This window comes from Hemitrygon akajei, chromosome 31 (assembly GCF_048418815.1).
Source record: "Hemitrygon akajei chromosome 31, sHemAka1.3, whole genome shotgun sequence".
Classification (NCBI taxonomy): Eukaryota; Metazoa; Chordata; class Chondrichthyes; order Myliobatiformes; family Dasyatidae; genus Hemitrygon; species Hemitrygon akajei.
In genome coordinates this window covers 28,257,918-28,278,977 of record NC_133154.1, presented here as the reverse complement: position 1 = coordinate 28,278,977, position 21,060 = coordinate 28,257,918, and the positions used below count along the sequence as shown (strand labels likewise).

At 44.6% G+C, this 21,060-nt stretch overlaps 1 protein-coding gene across 1 annotated transcript in view; it reads left to right on the top strand.

The window, feature by feature from the left end:
• The window catches only part of LOC140719200 (guanylate-binding protein 1-like), a 41,565-nt gene extending 22,701 nt beyond the window's left edge, over window positions 1-18,864 (top strand). The window contains exons 2-10 of the mRNA XM_073033639.1: window positions 4,497-4,730; window positions 6,619-6,746; window positions 7,325-7,434; window positions 9,064-9,320; window positions 9,888-10,133; window positions 11,578-11,858; window positions 12,601-12,813; window positions 13,702-13,804; window positions 17,553-18,864. Of these exons, the coding sequence (XP_072889740.1) occupies window positions 4,520-4,730; window positions 6,619-6,746; window positions 7,325-7,434; window positions 9,064-9,320; window positions 9,888-10,133; window positions 11,578-11,858; window positions 12,601-12,813; window positions 13,702-13,804; window positions 17,553-17,881 (1,878 nt within the window). The 5' untranslated portion in view covers window positions 4,497-4,519 and the 3' untranslated portion in view covers window positions 17,882-18,864. The remainder of the gene's footprint in view (window positions 1-4,496; window positions 4,731-6,618; window positions 6,747-7,324; window positions 7,435-9,063; window positions 9,321-9,887; window positions 10,134-11,577; window positions 11,859-12,600; window positions 12,814-13,701; window positions 13,805-17,552) is intronic.
• Window positions 18,865-21,060: the final 2,196 nt, after the last annotated feature.

Genomic DNA, 21,060 nt, shown 5'->3' with positions numbered 1-21,060 from the left:
TGGATTATGGAATAGATGGCTTTGTGGCTAAGTTTGCTGATGATACAAAGATAGGTGGAGGGGCCGGTAGTGCTGAGGAAACAGAAAGTCTGCAGAGAGACTTGGATAGATTGGGAGAATGGACAAAGAAGTGGCAAATGAAATACAATGTTGGAAAGTGTGCGGTCATGCACTTTGGTAGAAGAAATAAATGGGCAGACTATTATTTAAATGGGGAGAGAATTCAAAGTTCTGAGATGCAACGGGACTTGGGAGTGCTCGTGCAGGATACCCTTAAGGTTAACCTCCAGGTTGAGTCGGTGGTGAAGAAGGCAATTGCAATGTTGGCATTCATTTCTAGAGGAATAGAGTATAGGAGCAGGGATGTGATGTTGAGGCTCTATCAGGCACTGGTGAGACCTCACCTGGAGTGTGCAGTTTTGGGCTCCTTATTTAAGAAAGGATGTGCTGACGTTGGAGAGGGTTCAGAGAAGATTCACTAGAATGATTCCGGGAATGAGAGGGCTACCATATGAGGAACGTTTGACCGCTCTTGAACTGTACTCCTTGGAGTTTGGAAGAATGAGGGGGACCTCATAGAAACATTTTGAATGTTGAAAGGCATGGACAGAGTGGCTGTGGCAAAGTTCCTTCCCATGGTGTGGGATTCTACTACGAGAGGGCATGACTTAAGGATTGAAGGGCGCCCATTCAGAACAGAAATGCGAAGAATTTTTTTTTTAGTCAGAGGGTGGTGAATCTGTGGAATTTGTTGCCAAGGGTGGCAGTGGAGGCCAAGTCATTGGGTGTATTTAAGGCAGAGATTGATAAGTATCTGAGTAGTCAAGGCATCAAAGGTTATGGTGAGAAGGCTGGGGAGTGGGACTAAAGGGGAGATTGGATCAGCTCATGATAAAATGGTCATACAGACTCAATGGGCGAATGGCCAACTTCTGCTCCTTTGTCTTATGGTCTCATCACAGTGGAGGAGGCCACGGATGGACATATCAGAATGGGAAGTGGAATTAAAATGGTGGCTACCGGGAGGTCCCACTTCTGGCGGACAGAGTGTAGGTGCTCGGCGAAATGATCTCCACATTTGCATTGGGCCACCCATTTTAATTCCACTTTCCATTCCCATATGTCCTCTATTGTTGTGATGAGGCCACACTCAGGTTGGAGGAACAACACATTATTTTCTATCTGGGTAGCCTCCAACCTGATGGCAAGAACATTAATTTCTCAAACTTCCAGTAATACACCCATCCCTGCTCGCTCCTTCACCAGTCCTAAACCCCTTTTCCCTCTCTGACCTTATCTCCTTGCTTACCCATCACCTCCCTCTGGAGGTCCTCCCCACTTTTCTTTCTTCCATGGTCTCTATCCTCTCCTATTGGAATTTCCATTCTCCCACCTTGTAACTCTTTCAACTATCAACTTCCCAGCTCTTTATTTCATCCCTCCTGCTCCCAGTTTCACCTATCACCTTGTGTTTTTTCTCTTTCCCCTCCCCCACCTTTTAAATCTTCTACTCCTCTTTTTTTCCTTCAGTCCTGTGGAATGGTCCAGACCTGAAACATCAACTATCATTTTTTTTTTCCACAGACGTTTGGCCTGCTGAGTTCCTCCAGCATTTTGTGTGTGTTGCCTGGATCTCTAATTATTCCATGAGATTACAAATGCTCATATATCCTATCCTGAAGAATTTTCTCCAACAATTTCCCTACAACTGACATGAGACTCACCGGTCTATAGTTAACAGAAGTTTCCTTTGTTCCCTTCTTAAATAGTGGTACAGCATTAGCCACTCACCAGACCTCCAGGATCTCACCTGTGATTAGAGATGACATGAAGATACTGATAAAGGCCCCAGCAATCTCGCCTCTTGTCTCCTTCAATAAGCTGTGGTAAATCCCATCAGATCCTGGGAATTATGACCTTAATGCTCATGAGGAGACCTAACACTTCCTCCTCCTCGACGTCTAAATGCCCTAACATATTTATGCACTCAGCCCTGACCTCCTCATCCTCTGTATGCTTTCCCTTGGTAAATACTGAAGCAAAGTACTCATTGAGTACCTCAATTCACATTCTCTGCATCCAAGCATGATATTGCTCCCCTCCAGTTCAGGTGCAACCCACTCCTCTTGTACAGGTCACTCCTTCCCTAGAAAATGTTCTGATGATCCAAGAACTTGAAACCCTGTCCCCTGCACCATTTCCTCAGCCACTCATTTATCTGCGGTATCATCCCATTCATACCTGCTCTAGCCATGCCACCGCTGGTAATCTGGAGATTAGTTTCTTGGAGATCCATCTCTTCAGCCTCTTTCCTAACTATACATACTTACTAAGTAGGATCTCTTCCCATTTTCTGCCTCTGTCAATGATGTCAATATGCACCACTACCACTGGCTCTTCAACCTCCCCCATGAGAATATCCCACTGCCACTCCGATACATCCTGGACCCTAGCAGCCGGGAGGCAGCACACCATCCTGGTGTCTCTTTTGAAGCCACAGAATCTCCCGTCTGACCACTAAATAATGAGTCCCTGATCACTACCACACTGCCTGACTTTAATGTTGGCTGTTTACTCGTTTCCATAGATTGTGCTTGGCCTGCTGAGTTCCTTCAGCATTTCATGTGTGTTGCTTTAATGTCCAGCATCTGCAGATTTTCTGTGTAGCCAGAACCTTCCCACTCTATCTCTGGCAAACTCCAGTAATAGCCAACTTGATCCTATTTTCACTTTGCTGCTGAATTTAGGCCTTTGACGCCGGCATTTACCATGCCTGTGAAGATGAAAAAGGCCAGCCTTACCCGAAGCTGCTCCTTTTATACTTTCTCTCCCAACTTCCGTAGGGCTCTGACAGCGACACTCACTGTTCCTCAGCTGAAACAGTGGAGTCGAGAATCATTAGGTTTATAAAAGATGTTGGTTGTCAGTCTCTCTCCAGAGATGGAGGCAGGTAGAGCAGAGAGTAAAGGGAGGTGTCAGAGATGGACCCAAGTTAAATTATGTGCAGAGTGGAAATGAGAGCCAATATTGATAAAATTGCTGAGCTCAGCGTGGGTACACGAAGCAGCACCAATACAGTCGTCAATGTAGTGGAGGAGGAGTTGGGGAGTAAAACTGGGCAAGGTTTTGAACATAAACCGTTCTACACAGTGGGCGAAGAGGCAGGCATAGCTTGGGCCCATGCGAGTCCCCATAGCTATCCCTTATGTTTAGAGAAAGTGGGAATTCAAAGTTCAAAGTAAATGTATTATCAGTGTACATAGATGTCACCACGTACAACCCTGAGATTTTTTTCCTGCGGGCATACTCAGCAAACCTATAGGACAATAATTATAAACATCAGGAACTGCGAACGGGAGGTGCTGAATGGAAACATTTTCAGGTTGAGGACCAGTTCTGTCAGACAGAGGAAGTTGGTGGTGGAGGGGAGTTGGTTGGTTCTTTTGTCAACAAAGATGCAGAGGGCTTTAAGGCCTTCCTGATGGAGGATAGATGATTATTGACAGAGTCTCCAGCTGGAACATGACTGGAACTGGTAGCTACTTGCATCCTGCCTACTAGAGTATGGGAGTTTCTGCAGAGTGGTGAGAATCTCCCGAAGCATGTTGTCAGGTCTGCCTACAGTTGCTCCCTGGTTGGCCGATGTGGTTTGCAGGCATTCATACCCTGCTGAGTTCATGATGGCTCGGTCATGCTGTAACAAGAGACCTATGGATGGTGGTTAATCCAAGAGCAGAGTAAGGTCCAGAATTAATTCAGACTCAAAATAAACAACATAATACAAATGAAATCCAAAGGCAAAATCACAAACAGTAGTACTAGAAATGGATCTCCTAGGATTGAGTACTGGGTGCTCAGCACGAGGCCTTTAAGTACAGACTTTCCATGAAGGAATGCGGCTGGCAATACTTGTGAGTCTGAGTCTCTGAGGGATAGTGGCAGATAACCATACTCTGGGGAATTGGAGCACTGGATCTTGGATGCCTGCCGCTATTCAGACAGGATCATGACAATATCACAACAGATCCCTTGAAGTAAGTAACAGAAGGGTTCTTTGGGGTGTTATTTTAGACAAAAATTGACTCTCTGGAGTGAACAGCAGACTGAGATCTAATCCAGGGGTTTGGAACTTTCTCTGCAGAGAGAAAAAGATCATTGGGAGTGCTTTAGAGGGTTAGATCTAATGCAAGGATTTGGGAAATTATATTTTGTACAACATATTCCCAGGAGTGAGATACCTGCTGTAATCTATTCCAGGTGTTCAGAGGGACTATATATAAAATAACAGAACACTGTAGACACTGGGATACACTCACTGGTATAGGGGATTGGCGTGTACTGTGGATTAACAGATCCCAGTGAGTAAATTAAAGTTTGCGATCTCCTCCAGGGGCTCAGGATTGAGATGTAGGTGTTTGCCTGATGTACTCTGTGTCTTGTCTGTTCCATTTATTTTGATTCAATCAGAGTGTGATTCACTTGCTCTGACCTTGTAGACATTTTGGGAAAGGACTGTCTGATGTCAGTAACTGGAGCCGCTGCTGCCACCAATCAGAAGATGGAGAAACCCTTGCAACTAGTTTATAACAAGGATGGGAAGATGCAACTTAACCCAGAGGCTCTGAAGGTCCTCCAGTCCATCGAGGATCCAATGGTTGTTGTGGCTGTAGTTGGTGCTGCTCGTACAGGGAAGTCCTACCTCATGAACTGTCTCGCGGGAGAGAAGAAGGGTAAGAGCAGTGGCTGTAAACTTCCACCTCTATTTACCACCTGTCTTGCAGAAATTATGCCAAGACCTGCAACACACAGAGCACACTTGCATTGTCAAGCTGTTGGTGGTGGGAGATGTACTGGAGACAGGAGGGAGGGAGAAAACAGAGAACTATCGACCTGTCAGCCTGACATCGGTGGTGGGAAAGATGCTAGAGTCCATTATTAAGGATGAAATAGTGGCATATCAAGATAGCAGTGATAGGATTGGGCCGAGCCAGCATGGATTTACCAAGGGTAAATCATGCTTGACTAATCTGTTGGAGTTTTTCGAGGATGTAACCAGGAAGTTAGGCGTGGGAGATCCAGTGGATGTAGTGTACCTCGATTTTCAGAAGGCATTTGATAAGATCCCACATAGAAGATTGGTGGGTAAAATCAAAGCACAGGTCATCGGGGGGAAGGCATTGACATGGATAGAAAACTGGTTGGCAGATAGAAAGCAAAGGGTAGCAGTGAATGGGTGTTTCTTGGAATGGCAGGTGGTGACTAGTGGGGTGCCACAGGGCTCGGTATTGGGACCACGGCTGTTTACCATTTACTTTAACGATTTGGATGAAGGCATAGAAAATAACATCAGCAAATTTGCTGATGATACTAAGCTGGGTGGCAGTGTGACATGTGATGAGGATGTTAGGAGAATTCAGGGTGACTTGGATAGGCTGGGTGAGTGGGCAGATACTTGGCAGATGGCGTTTAATGTGAATAAGTGTGAGGTTATCCACTTTGGGAGTAAGAACAGGAAGGCAGATTATTATCTGAACGGTGTAGAGTTGGGTAAGGGAGAAATACAAAGAGATCTTGGAGTCCTTGTTTATCAGTCACTGAAGGTGAATGAGCAAGTGCAGCAGGCAGTGAAGAAGGCTAATGGAATGTTGGCCTTTATTACAAAGAGAATTGAGTACAAGAGCAAGGAAATCCTCTTGCATTTGTACAGAGTCCTGGTGAGACCACACCTGGAGTATTGTGTACAGTTTTGGTCTCCAGGGTTAAGGAAGGACATCCTGGCTGTAGAGGAAGTGCAGCGTAGATTCACGAGGTTAATCCCTGGGATGTCTGGACTGTCTTATGCAGAGAGGTTAGAGAGACTGGGCTTGTACACGCTGGAATTAAGGAGATTGATAGGGGATCTGATTGAAACATATAAGATTCTTAAGGGATTGGACAAGATAGAGGCAGGAAATATGTTCCAGATGCTGGGAAAGTCCAGTACCAGAGGGCATGGTTTGAGAATAAGAGGTAGGGTCATTTAGGACAGAGTTAAGGAAAAACTTCTTCTCCCAGAGAGTTGTGGAGGTCTGGAATGCACTGCCTCGGAAGGTAGTGGAGGCCAATTCTCTGGATGCTTTCAAGAAGGAGCTAGATAGGTATCTTATGGATAGGGGAATCAAGGGATATGGGGACAAGGCAGGAACCGGGTATTGATAGGAATTGATCAGCCATGATCTCAAAATGGTGGTGCAGGCTCGAAGGGCCGAATGGTCTACTTCTGCACCTATTGTCTATTGTCTATTGTCTATCTATTGGTGTCATGTTGGTGTTCCCATCATTGTTTTGGACAATGGATCTAGAGACATCTGGGGAATTCCAACAGCATGCTTGCCTCAAATGGATGCAGAGAACACACTGGTCTCATTAATAGCAACCAGAGTTACTTGCTCTAAATCTGACTCTGCATCAACCATCAAACGTTCTATTTCATGAATTTGACAAAACTCCCATTTTATTCTCCATGTTCCCGACAATTCCATCCAAACCTGATTCCTCACTCACAAACTACGAATAGGGAACTCACAGATTCACTTACGTTCTTGCAAAGTTCACCTCTCTGTCTCTCTCCCTCTGCAGGATTCTCAGTAGTTTCAACCATGCAGGCTCACACCAAAGGAATCTGGATGTGGTGTCAATCCCTCCCTCAGAGACCAAATGAGGTCCTCCTGTTGTTGGACACCGAGGGTTTGGGAGATCCTGAGAAGGTCAGTCCCTCTCTCACAACTATCCCTCTCCTCAGAACAGTGATTTCATTAGCAAATGTGTAACCCACAGTCAGAGAAATGATCCACAGACCAGAGTTCAAATCCCACCACAGGCAGTGTGGACATTTAAATGCTGTTTACAATCTTGATTTAAAGTAAAGCTTAATTAATAAACTGACATTGTCATCACAGGTTCATGCTGAGCTTCAGGGAGGAATTCTGCCCTATTTTCATTGGAACTGTTTGTGATACAAGACCATTATCCACTCCGTTTCTTGCCCCCACCCACACCAAATCCCATCCTCACCCTCCCAAATGAAAAGGATGATAAGGTGCCATGACAGTGTTCCTCTCCCAGCACTGTGGTAGTGAACACTGGCTGAGACTCGGTTTGTAAGGCTTCCCTTGGCCATACACCTGCCACTGGTGGCATTGACAGGAAGGATGCTGTGGTGAGAAGCCTCACCCACCAACCTCTGTAAACACTGAGCAAGAAATGTCCAGAGATGGGATGCTTATCTATGAGACTGGTCTCTGAGGGACAGCTCTCACTAACTGGTCATCTGTTCTACCTGCAGGGAGACAACCAGAATGACTACTCTATCTATTTATTGACTATCCTTCTGAGCAGCATCCTCATTTACAATGGTCAAAGAAAGATAGACCAGCAATCCCTGCAAGACCTACAGTATCCTTCACTGGTGTCTCTCAGTCCTTCTCTTCCAGGGTGATACCTTACAGTGAACAGTGTCTCTCTGTACTTCTCTCTCGGGAATGTTTGCACAGTGACTGATGTTTCTCAGTTCCACTTTATTAGGAGATATTGTAGTCTGAATAATTTTTCTCAGCCCCTGTCTCTCTCAGTGGGATATCTGTGCATGGACTGATGTTTCTCTGTCCCTTTTTGTTTGGCATATATCTGTATACTGACCATTGTCTCTCAATCACAGAGTCATTGATTTATACAACAGGGGAAGCATCCCTTCAGTTATGTTTGTCAACGCCGACTAAAATGTATTCTCAAGCTGATCCTGTTTTCCAGCACATTCCCATATCCCTTTGAATTCTTGTCGTCTTCATAGCTGTCCACATACTTCATAAATGTGCCTAATTCACAATACTCACCCACTTCCTCTGCTGGCTGGGTAAATATAGTCACCGCCCTTTGTCAATAAAAAAACATCTCAGTTCTTATTAATCCTTTCATTCTAACCATAATACTATGTCCTGTAGTTTTCATTTCACCAACCTTGCAAACAAAGACCACTGACTCTATCAATGTCCTTCATGATTTGATTATTACAGCTGTGAGATCACCACTCAGTCTTCTATGCTCCAAAGAATAAAGACCAAGGTGTCTAGCCACTCAGTTCCATGACTCCTAGCAACAGCCTTCTAAATGTTTCTTTGCTCTCTTTCTGGTTTAATCCCATCCTTGCTATAACCATGTGACCATAACTGTACACAATACTCCAAGTGTGACCACACCAACCCTCTGTACAATCGTAGTGTAACCACCCATTTCAAACTTAGTGCACTAACTGATCAAAGCTAGCCTGCTAAAAACTTTATTCATGCCCCCGTTCTCTCTACTTGTGAATTCACTTTAAAAGAACCATGCACATCTAATCCCAGGTCCTTCTGTTGTGCAAAGGTACCTGGAGCCCTTGCATTCAATGTAAAATTTCTACAATGCTTAGTCCTTCCAAAATGTAACTCTACGTACTTACCTGAATTCCATTTGACATTCCTGAGCCTAGCTGACCAAGATCCCACTGCACTTGCTGGTACTTGTCTTCACTGTCCACTGTGACTGTGAAATATTGCTTGAGAACTCTGCCCATCTCCAGTAGTTCCACAAATACATTTCCAGCTTTCAAGGGCCCTATTCACCCCATGTTACACTTCTATCATTAATATATAGTATTTGTTATGTCACTAGGAATTCCCCTTAATTTTCTTAGCTAAAACCACCTTATTCACCCTTTAACCCTCCAAATTTCCATCTTGAGTTTACTCAGGCATCAAATATACATAAAATATTCACTGATTCACTTGATCCCAGCTGCTGCAACAGAATCAAGACACCTCCTGTTTTCTCTGAGATCCGTACACTGACAAGTGTCTCTCAGTTCCTTTCTCTCAAGGGGGAGATTTGTACTCTGACAGGTGCCACAGTCGTTCTCTCTAAGGGAAGACCTTTACACTGACAAGCGCCTCAGTTCCTCTGTCTCAGGGACAGATCTGTACAGTGACTGACATTCATCACCATTTTCCTGCCAACCCTTCATTCCTTTATCCTTAACGTTGCTCCCAGTTTTGTGACTGAACTGTCTAAGCGGATCCAGATGAAGTCCCAGCCCGATGCCTGTGACAGTTGGGATTTTGTCTGTTTCTTCCCTGAATTTGTCTGGGTGATCCGTGATTTGACACTGGATATGAACATCGATGGAAAAGATGTGACTCCGAATGAGTACCTGGAGTACAATCTGAAACTGAAGGACAGTGAGTATGTGGCAGTGCCAGTCTCTGAGGAGCCAGGGCAAACTTGGAAAGGGGCCAGGGTTCAATTCAGTGTGTGAGGGGTGGTGGAGGAAGGGGCAACCTGTTACCTTTGAGAATCTGTGCATAAACACTCCAGGGTCTCCCAGCCCCTTCACATCTCTCATTCCCCACTGACTCTGCATTCCCCTGCCCTGTTCACATTCACATTACCTCACAATTCCCGGTAATAACCTGATGCCAGCATACACCATCCTCTGGTTTGATGGTATAAATGCACCATTCCCACCCAGATGACACCTCATTCCCATCAGAGTTTCAGCTGTATGGTTTGATGACACTCTCCCACATACACACACTCCACTCAATCAATATGATCCTCAGTTACTCTGTATGACACTAATGTCACATCATTTCGCTCCAAGACAAGTCACCCATGACCCAACTACAATGCACTTGATGCCCCTCCCACACATCCTGTCCCTCAGCGTCACACCTCACAAACTGCCTCCCCCCGTTTCTTTCCTGTCCTTCCCCAGTTCCTTCCCACAGCCCTGTGGGTAACAGTCACCATGTTGGGAATGGGAGAACAGACTCAGTAAGGGTGATTCCTGCTTGATTCCTGTTTTTTTTCCCCAGGTGAGATCAGTGAGCAGGACAAGGAATATAATGAACTCCGCAGGTGTATCCGCGATAACTTTCCCTCACGTTGCTGCTTTGCATTTCCCATTCCCACATCCCGGAAGAAACTCAAGCAGCTCCAGGAACTGGAAGACAAGGATCTGGATGAGGATTTTGTCAAGGAGCAGCAGAACCTCATCAATTACATTCACACCCACAAGAAAGTCAAGAGAGTTGTTGAGGGTCAGCTGATCACAGGCAGGAGTAAGTAACCGGGCAAAACCTCACCACCTCTCTTCAGTATAACACACTAACCTGGCATGAGAAAATCTGCTGATGCTGGTCATCCAAAGGAACACATAAATATGCTGGAGGAGCTCAGCAGGCCAGGGAGCATCTATGGAACATAATAAACAGTTGATGTTTTGCACCATGACTCTTCGTCAGGACTGGAAAGGAAGAGGAAATATCAGAATAAGATGATGGGGTAGTGAGGAGGAGGAAGAAGTGCAAGGTAGCAGGTGATAGGTGAAATGAGGAGAGGAGGAAGGGGTGAAGTAAAAGAGCTGGAAAGTTCATTGGTAAAATAGATAAAGGGCTGGAGTAAGGGGATCTGAAAGGGGAGGACAGAAGAACATTTCAATTCTACGTTCCATCCCCATTCCAACATTTCAGTCAATGGCCTCTACTACTGCCACAATGAGGCCACACTCAGGTTAGAGGAGCAACATCTTGTATTCCATCTGGGTTGCTTACATCCTGATGGCATGAAAATCGATTTCTTAAACCTCTTACCTGCCCATCACCTCCCTCTGGTGTTCTTCCCCCTTCTCTTTCTTCCATAGTCTCTGTCCTCTCCTGTCAGATTCCCCCTTCTTTAGCCCATTATCTCTTTCACCAATCAATTTCCCAGCTCTTTACTTCACCACTCCCCCTCTCCTGGTTTCACCTATCACCTGCCATGTTGGACTTCTTCCTCCCCCCTTGCCCACCTTTTTCTGACTTCTCCTTTCCAGTCCTGGTGAAGGGTTTCAGCCTGAAACATTCACTTGGAATGGGAATATACTATTGGAGAACATGGGAGTGTGGGCAGTGGCTTTGAATGGGAAGAAATGTGATCCCATTAGAAGTGTGTATAACAGATATGAATGGAAAACAGGTTGGGATCCAATTGGAAGTGTGTACAATGGAAGTGAATGGGAAGGAGTGGGTCCATTTGAATTGTGTCAAATGGAAGTGAAAGGGAAGGGGTAGGGATCCCATTGGAAGAGTGTACAATGTAAAGAAAGGAAAGTGGCTGAGATCCCATTGGTAATTTATGGGAAGAGGTTGGGAATGAGTGGGATGGTATGGGATACTAGCATAAGTGTAGAGGAATGAATACGAAGATATAGAGTCCACTGCGAGTGAATGGGAAGGAATGGGGTCCCATTTGGAGTATCAACTGTGGTATTGAATGGGAAGGTTGGAGAGTGTGGACTGTGGGATTGAATGGGAAGTGACGGGATCCCATTGGGAGCATGGACTGTGGGTTTGAATGAGAAAGGGGTGGGTCCCAATGGGAATATGAATGATGGGAGAGAAATGGAGGGGTTGGGATCCCCTTGGAAGTGAGTGAGAATGGGTTGGGTACATTGTGATATGGAGATTGGGAATTGAGAGTGTGATCAGATCCCCAGGCACTGACCTCCAGAAACTTCCCACACAGGATTTGTTGAATTGACCAAGGCATACGTGGACATGATGGCAGATGGGGCCGTACCATGTGTGGAGAGCTGTGTCACCAAATTAGCGGAGTTGGAAAACCAAGCAGCAGTAGATGATGCCCTGAAATTCTATGAAGATGAAATGAACAAATTCTCAGATCCTGATGATCTTACTATGAGCCAACTCCAAGACCTTTATAATAAGAAGAGCATAGAAGCATTTGATATCTTCCAGAAAAGAATTATGAACAGCAACAGTGATAAATACATCAAACAGCTGAAGGTGAGCTTCCAATGTTCAGTAATTAACCAACTGTCACATCTAGGAACTATAGTCCCTGCACCCAACACACACACACACACACACACACACACACACACACACACACACACACACAGAGAGAGAGAGAGAGAGAGAGAGAGAGAGAGAGAGAGAGAGAGAGAGAGAGGGAGAGAGAGAGAGGGAGAGAGAGAGAGAGAGAGAGAGAGAGGGAGAGAGAGAGAGAGAGAAAGAGAGAGAGAGAGAATGAGAATGAGAGAATAGTGCAGGTCACTCCTTTAATGTTAGTGGCAGAGATTCTAGTTTGTATAAAGATCACTGGCCGGATGGTGGCGTAGTGGCATCAGTGCCGGACTTTGGAGCGAAGGCTCCCGAGTTCGAATCCAGCTGCTCCCTTTCACGCTTTCCATCTGTGCTGGGTTGAACATTGAGCTAGCAACTTGGCCACATAAAAAAAAAAGCCTGCTAAAAAAATGCCGTCACAACAACACCCCAATGACTCCACTCAGAGTTAAGGGCTTTCTTCTACAGATCTCCCCCTGACAGAGAGCGACTCAGAGGTAGAGTTACTCTGCAGATACACCCTGAGTGAGTTGGGCTGAGAGACACTGGTCAGTGTACAGATCTCTCCCTGAGAGAGAGAACTCAGTGATAAAATTGGTGTGTAGATCTCCCCCTTAGGGAGAGGGACTGAGGGGCAATACTTTATATCATAGTTTACTGTATACCTTTCCTTCAATCCCAGGAGAAGATGAAAACCTTTTTCATAACACTCAAGGACAAGATCAAGGAAAAGTCAGAAAAGCGATGTGAGAAACATTTAAGAGAAGAAATGTCATCAATTAAAGCAAATCTGGCAACTGGACATTACCGGAGATCTGGTGGTTACCAGGAGCTGAACATCAATCTTGATAAAGCCATCAAGGAGTATAATAAAAAGACCAAGAATGAGATGGAGGTAGGTTCAATATTTTACAGCAAGGCATTTACTTTTCAATTCTCATAGCTTTTCCTTACTCTGCCTTACATGGATTCAGAAAACTCCCCCCTCTGCCTCCTTCCATTCACTCAACAATAGTGTATTTGATTTCCACTCTCCATAACATCTGGAAAGCTAGCTTTTAACTAATGCAGATTTGCAATTCACGACCATCTCCTTACACTAACCATCCAGTCTGTGACCCCTAGTTCTGGGTTTTCCCACAGAAGAGTCTAGTCCCAGTCTGTTCTACCTTCTCTAATAAGGTAATCTGTCCTTCCAGGTATCAATCAGGAAACCAACTCTGAACTGCTTCCACTGAGTTAGTGTTAAAGGAGACCTATACTGTCCATATTCCAGGTGCAATCTCAACAAAACTTGATATAAGCGAAGTATTACACTTCTACTTTTGTTACACACTATCTCTGGCAGTTATTACACACAAACATTTTGTGAATCTTGCACTAGGATACCCAGATCTCTCTATATCTCAGAAATTCACAAACTCTCCCATTTGATAATATGCTTCTGTTTATCTTTCTGCCATAACGGACATTTGCATTATCCCACTTTGTGCTCGATTTGCCTGATCCTTCTCCGTTCACAGAGCACATCTCTCTACTCGTCATCACCTCTGTGTGTTGTTTATACAGCTTATCCTTGTGTCAGTTTAAAAGGTCATGATATGAGTTGTACATAGTCTCCAATCACGGTCTTGCCAATTTCCAGTAGATTGGAAAGAGGAGTTCCCTAATTGTGTATCAATCCCCAGTACAACGCGTTTGATGGTGAGAGCCTGTCTCTGGTCTCCTGTGGACTCGTGATGAGAGAGAGTTGGACGTAAATGATTGTATCTCCTCTCTGTAGGGGGATGCTGTCCTTGCCCGTTTCCTGGAAGAGAGAAGCCATTGGCAAGACCAGCTACAGTATATGGAGAGAAATCTGATGCAGGAACGAATGCGTGTCTCTGGTGAGAAAATAAACAAAGAGCTCAAAATATTCTGGTTAGAGTGTATCTGGAGATTTAAGATTAATTCTTCGAGTCTGAAAGCTGAAAATGTGAAATGCTCCTGCTGGGAACTTCACCTCAGAATACATCAGAAGGACCAAAGTCATAGCGAGATCAGGGAGGGGTGTGTTGATATTCTTGGACATGTTCATATTAAGAAAAAGTTGATGTTGGGTCTATCAAAGAACATAAGCAGAAGGCCAGAGTGGGGAGCCCTAGAGAAGGAGGTAGATTTGAGGCTGGAGTAGTGGCCATCAGTGAGGAGTGAGTAATCCTTGTTGAAGAGATATAGGTGCAGAGACAACAGGAGAACTTGGAATATGATGTAATTAGAACTCAATCATGAATACCTGCATTAATCCTTTATTGTGCACAGTTCATTTACTTTTGAAATGTATAGATGCTATGTCTTTGCCCTATATCGTATTGCTGCCATACAACAACAAATTCACATCACATATTGGTGATAATAAACCTGATTCTGAATTCTGAACTCACTGAGCTTTCATGGAAGAGAAGAGAAAGCCCTTGCTGAGGACAGAACTGTCCACTTCAGAGACAGGAAGTTTAGACAGGCTATTGAATACAATGCAAGATGTGAAGTTAGCGTCAGGCATGGGTTGAGGGTCGGAGGTACTATAGGAAGTAGGGAAGTAAAAGATTAGTCTCAGAGGGGTGAAGAGGTGTGCAATACTGGGAGTCATAGAAGACCAGGAGTGAGTGGGGAAGATGGTGCAAGACAAGGAGCAGTAGGACCCAGTGGTGGCAGGAAATAATAACACTACAGTGGCATAGGCAATAACAAAATATCCATGTTAGAATAGATCGGCAGGTGTGATGGGGACTTGCACATTGAGTGCACAGGTCAAATTGGTCAAGGCAATTTTGAGGAGCGCTACGTAGAATACATTTGTGATAGCTTTCTAAAACATTGTGTTACTGAACCTACAAGGGTATGTACTATCTTTGTCTAATCCTGGGTAACAAAAGTGGAGAATGATCTTGCTTTTAGAAACCATCTTGGAAAGGCTGATCAGAGTATCATTGAATTTCTCATACAAATGGAGTTTCAATAGTTTGATCAAAAACCTGGTTTATTATACCGATAAAAGGGAGATTACAATGGAATGAGAGAGGAGTTAGATCATGTAGATTAGATACACAGGCTACATGGTGGGAGAGTAGCTGCAGGAATAGGACCCCAGCATTTAACTTGATCATGCCCGTGGGTGATGGGAATGGAAAATAGCCATGGGACACTGATCCCTTTGATGGGGCAGAGAGGGTAAGGGTGCTCCAGTGGTTGGGGGACTTCCCAGTGTTGCTGCTGGGGCAGTGAATGGGGTAACAAGGAGGACACAGACCATAAAGGTTGTGCATCCTGTTCAGACTCTAGAGGAAGTCAAGAGCTGCCCATTTCCAAATGAGGTATATTTTTCCTGGAGTTGTTTACCAGGGTTCAGAGACTGTGCAAAGGATTGTGGTGAGGACTTCCAGAGCCAGGAACAATCAGGCCATCCTTCAGTCTCATGTCTGCTGGGGTCCTATTCCTGCAGCTACTCTCCCACCATGTAGCCTGTGTATCTAATCTACATGATCTAACTCCTCTCTCATTCCATTGTAATCTCCCTTTTATCGGTATAATAAACCAGGTTTTTGATCAAACTATTGAACCTCCATTTGTATGAGAAATTCAATGATACTCTGATCAGCCTTTCCAAGATGGTTTCTAAAAGCAAGATCATTCTCCACTTTTGTTACCCAGGATTAGACAACATGTGGTCACCAACATGCTCAGATTCCCCTGAGGTGTCTAAGGATTCCTCCACCACTGATCCTGGGGTTAGGATAGTGTTGGAGATGGAACAAGCTGATAGGTTTGGGACACCGACTGCAGAGAGAGAAATGCACGTGTCGGCTCTGAGTGGTTTCTGCCTGGAGGGGGACAGGTACTTGGGGTAGTTGGGTGATGGGAGCTTGTGTCCATTGACCATGAGAAGATGGACTACTCCTGTATGATGATTCCTCTCATCCTAGTCCCTGCAAAAAGACTCCACTGCCTACTGACTTCTAGGTTGGAAATGGCACGGCTCATGAGATATATCTGCAACATTCTCCAATACACCTGGTGCCGTGCTCGGATCACCACCTGTTGTGGGCAGAGCTCATTCTATCACACATGTGGGCAGGATCCACGTACTGGCACTTTAACAACTAGCACTTTAATAGGCTGGAGCACAACTATTTCCAAGATTTGTTCTGACTGTTGTGGAAGACGTAGAGGGAGAGCAGGAAAGTTTCCCATCCCTAAGGCTAAGCTGGGTCGTGGGGAAAGTTATATTTGTCTCTTCTGTCAGGGGTATATCTGCGGCCAACCAAAGAACAGAGGAGATTGAGAAGGAGTACAGAGATGAAACCTTAAATATGTTGTATTTGTAAAGAATAATCTGAAAATATCTGAAGATTGACCTTTTGGAAACAAAACAAGTTGAATAGTGATGTAAACACGAGGAAATTTGCAGATGCTCCTTCTTTAAAGAATGGGATTTCCCTCCCACCAGTTTTGATGTTGACCTCACCTGCAGCTCTTTCATTTCCAGAATACCTGCACTTATCACATCTTCCGACTCCCTTAACAGTTATAGATTTCTTCTTGTCCTTACCTACCACCCCAGCAGTCTCTGAATCCAACACATCATCCTCTGCAACGTCCACCATCTCCAAATAGATCCTGCCACTAAACATATATTTACCGCCCTCTCCCTCCACTTTCTGCAGGGATTTCCCCCTCTGCAATTCCCTAATCCATTCGTCTGCCCGCCCCCGCCCCATCCCCGGCTCCCAAGTATTTCCCTCCCAGCACTTAACCCTGAAAGCGGTCTAAGTACATCACCTGCCCATACACCTCCACCATCATCTCCATTCAGGGCTGTCCTTGCAGGTGAGGCAATGCTTCATCTGCAAATCTGCTGGGGCCATTTATTGTGTCTGGTGCTCCCGATGCAGCTTCTACATTGGTGAGACCATTGTAAATTGCGGGACTACTTTGAAGAGCACCTCCGCACCATCCGCCACAAGCAGGAATTCCCAATGGCCAAACATTTTAATTACAATTCCCATTCCCATTCTGACATTCGTCCATAGCCTCTTGTGCCAAGAAGAGGCGATGCTCAGAGCAGAGGAACAACACCTTAAATTCCAACTGGGAAGCTTCCAACCTGATGGCGTGAATATTGATTCCTGCTAATGTTAAACAAATATTCCCACTCCTTCCTCTATTACCCACTCTGATTTTTTACTTCTCACCTGCCTATTACTAACCCCTGGATCCCTCCTCCTTCCCCTTCTCTGATAATCCACTCTCTTCGCCTATCAGATTACTACCTCTCCAGCCCTTGACGTTCTTTACCCACTTGCATTCACCTATCACCTTCCAGCTCATATCTTTATCCTCCCCCAGATTTTATTCTGGCATCTTCCCCCTTCCACCTCAGTCCTGAAATAGGAACTCAGCTGAAATGTTGACTGTCTATTCATTTTCATAGATGCTGCCTGACCTGCTGTGTTCCTCCACCATTTTATGTGTGTTGTCTTAGATTGAACAGTGAGTGAAGATCCCTCTCAATGTCCTGTCACACACACCTTGTAAATTAATCCTTCACCACTCTCTCCATGGACTAACCAATTAATCCTCTGCCCCTTTTGTCAGAGTTGGAAAAGGAGCTCTCAAGGCTTAAACAGGAGATGGTGAAGAAGGAGCAGCAGAGGATGGTGGCTGAAGAATGCAGGAATCAGGAGATCATGAGGAAGATCAGGATAAAGCTTGAGGAGTGTACAAAGTGCAGTGTGGAGGAGCTGAAGGAAGCGATGGAGCATATGAGGAGTGAGAAGGAGAAATATGAAGATGAGGGCAGGATGGAGGATGCGGAAAGGGCTGACGCGAGGTATGAGTACCTGAAGAAGAAATATGAAGACGCAAATCAATGGAGTTTCATAAAATTCTTCAGGAGAATTCTGGGATTTTCGTCACGCTCATAACTCTGGTGGACGCTGTGGTAAAATTGTCTGTATCCAAAGCAGGGAAGTAGTCAAAAAGATGCGTACATTTAGAAATGTGTCCACAGCACCAATCCTGTGACATCCCAAACAGCTTCCAACCCCTTCCCCCAGTCTGATCAATGAACCATACCCCAAATATTTTCCACCCAACACATTCCACATCCAATCCCCAGCCTGATTTGGTTGCACATACTGGAACATTTAAAGTGAGGTCAGAAATTTTCTCCCAGTTTATCCATAGATTCTAGCTGATGTATCTCAAAACCCCAGTGACGTGAATGAGATTATCATTTCCCCATGACCCACTGTAATATGTCCCATTCACTAAAACCCAACAGCCCATGGACACTCTCCCCAATCACAGAATTTCCCCATCTATAAAATCCCTTACATCAGCCCATGGACACTCTCTCCCCTACTCACTAATCCCCTCTCACAACCTACAGACACACCCTCATCACTGATTGTCACCATCCACTGAAACCCCTCCCACTTTTCATGGACACGCTCCCCAATCACTAACTCCACCACCCTCCAAACAGACTCCCACAGCTCATGGACACTCTCTCCAATAACCAACTCCCCACCCACAGAAACTCCTGGCACACTCCATGTACACTCCATGGACAGCTGATGGACACACTCTCCAATAACCAGCTCTCCTCAACCATTGAACCCACCCCACAATCTCACAGACTGCCTCCCTCATCACCAACTCCCTGACCTACTGAAACCCCTCAGACAGCCCACAGACACTCTTCCCAATTACTAACTCTCCCCACCAACTAAATCCCCTCCTACAGGCCATAGACACTCTCCCCCATCACCAGCATATCCCCGTCTACTAAATTCTCTCCTGCAGCCCAGAGACCCTCTATCTACCCTATGAATCCCCTCCCACAGCCCACAGGCTTTCTCCCCCATCACCGAATCCCCTCCCACAACCCATTGACACTCTCTCCAACTAACTAAATTCCCTCCCACAGCCTATGGACATTTTCCCCCCATCACCAACTCTCTCCCCGCCCACTCATCCACTCAATCCTCTATTTTGTATTTGATACAGTGCATGAGAAACACACCCCACAATAATTTTACCTGATAACTTTTCTTCATTAATCACGATTAGTTCAAACACATCAAAGCTTTGGTATGTAGATTCAAACAATTCTGGTTACTTTTTAGTCTCACAACCTCCACTTGTGTTCATACATTACCTGCTCCAAGTAAGCATGTTGGTATTTAAATGCAGTGAGTTCGTCTCTGAGTCAGGGTTGAGGACATTTCTTCAGCAGATGTTGGGCTCTGGAGTTACCACTCCTAAATATCTTCTGACACTCCATTTTATGCATTCCTGCATAAAGGTTCCAGACACTGCTTAGTTATTCATAGCTAATTATAAAGCTAAATGTCCATTTTTTTATACAATCAACTCATATACCTGTCCACACTGTACTACAATGTTCTGAACTATCAATTATAAGGGGCTCTGTTTATCCTTGGACAATTCATCAAACTCTCCCTGGTGCACCGAGTTAGCTCCTACAACCTTCTTATATGTTGGTTCAGTGTTCTGGGTCAGTGGTCAGCTCTATTCAATAGAGGGTCACTGTGTTGATAATGTGGCCTTCCTCCACTCTGTTCTGTGTTCTGTGGATCTCTCAACAGCAGAGTTTTCTCCCAGAGCCTGATGGGGAACTTGTCATCTCCCTCTGGCTGCTACATTCCCCTTATCAATGCATGATCAGTGTGATTACTGGATCAAACTAATTATCCAAGCAATAAATCTGACTGCCAGCAATGAACAATTGGAAGCTGAAATGTGAGAACAGATGAACATTCAGCAGAGAAACGTGAGACTGTAGGTGCTGGAATCTAGATCAGCAACAGGAGGATGGAAGAATCTTCAGTGTGTCAAGCATCATCAGTTGGTGGCAATGGGGGAGAAGGAATTGTTGACATTGGGTCAAGATCATGTATTAGAACTGATAGAGGTATCCTCAGCATAGAGTCTCGACCCAAACTATCAACTATTCCTTTCCTACCACAGATACTGTTTGATCCACAGAGTTCCTCCAGCAGGTTATTGCTTTATATAAGTTAAGTGATTAATCTTGGCTAATAGATTTGTTAAGTAACATAGATGCTACATTTTAACACAATATAGCTTTATTAACAAATCAGTAATCTTTCAATTAACTGAATCAAAGTAACTGCAATAATAAGATTCAGGACATATATGTGTTGATGAACTTAGATATCGGAAGTGTGGATTTAAATACTAGCGGTTTGTATATGCTGATAAATCTGTGAAACTTCAATAAAGGTTTGTTGTGAAGCAGAAAGTTGTTCTCTTTTGCATTTAGGGCATTCCGGGAGTAGAAGAATATGATAGCCATATCTTTGAGGCAACAATGGAGATTGTTGTGTTCAAAGATTCAGTTATCAAAGTAGGTATGCAGTATGCAACTGTGAGAATTGATCTTATGAAACAAACAAAGAAAAAACATGGAAATCAGTTCATAGAGAAACAGCAAACCCACTGGCCTCCACTCACAAAATCATGGCAGCACAAACATAAAAACCACAAACCCCTGTTCCCTCCACATGGAATTCAACAAAACATTAGCCTCCAAATCCCCCTCCCTCACATAAAAATGAAAAAAAGAACACAATGACAACATTGACCCAAGCCTCCTTCCCATGCCCCCCACAAAAAATGCAATGAACATCAACACCTCACATCACCCTCAGCCAAAAATACAGAATATACAAAGCATAAGGCTGAAAATTTTGTAGGCCATAGTGCATATCCATAATTGCAGAAACCTCGGTAACATCCTCCAACATCATCGAAAGAGAGAGTCGCAGAGGACTTTAATTGGCGGACTGTGGAAGCGACAATCAGTGAAATGGAGTTGAACAATGGATAGCATTTTCTTTACCTTGAAGCTTGCACTTGCTGCTTTCCGGAATCTCCTCAGAGACAGCAAAGCACTAGATCACTCCATTGATCTCCAAACTGTAAATCACAGATTCTAACAGTTGCAGAAACACATTGAAAATAGATGTAAAAGAAATTAAATAAATAGTTTTGTGGTCAATCCAGAAGATGTTGACCAAGGGATGTTGTACGTAGGTGTCACCTTGACTGGAAT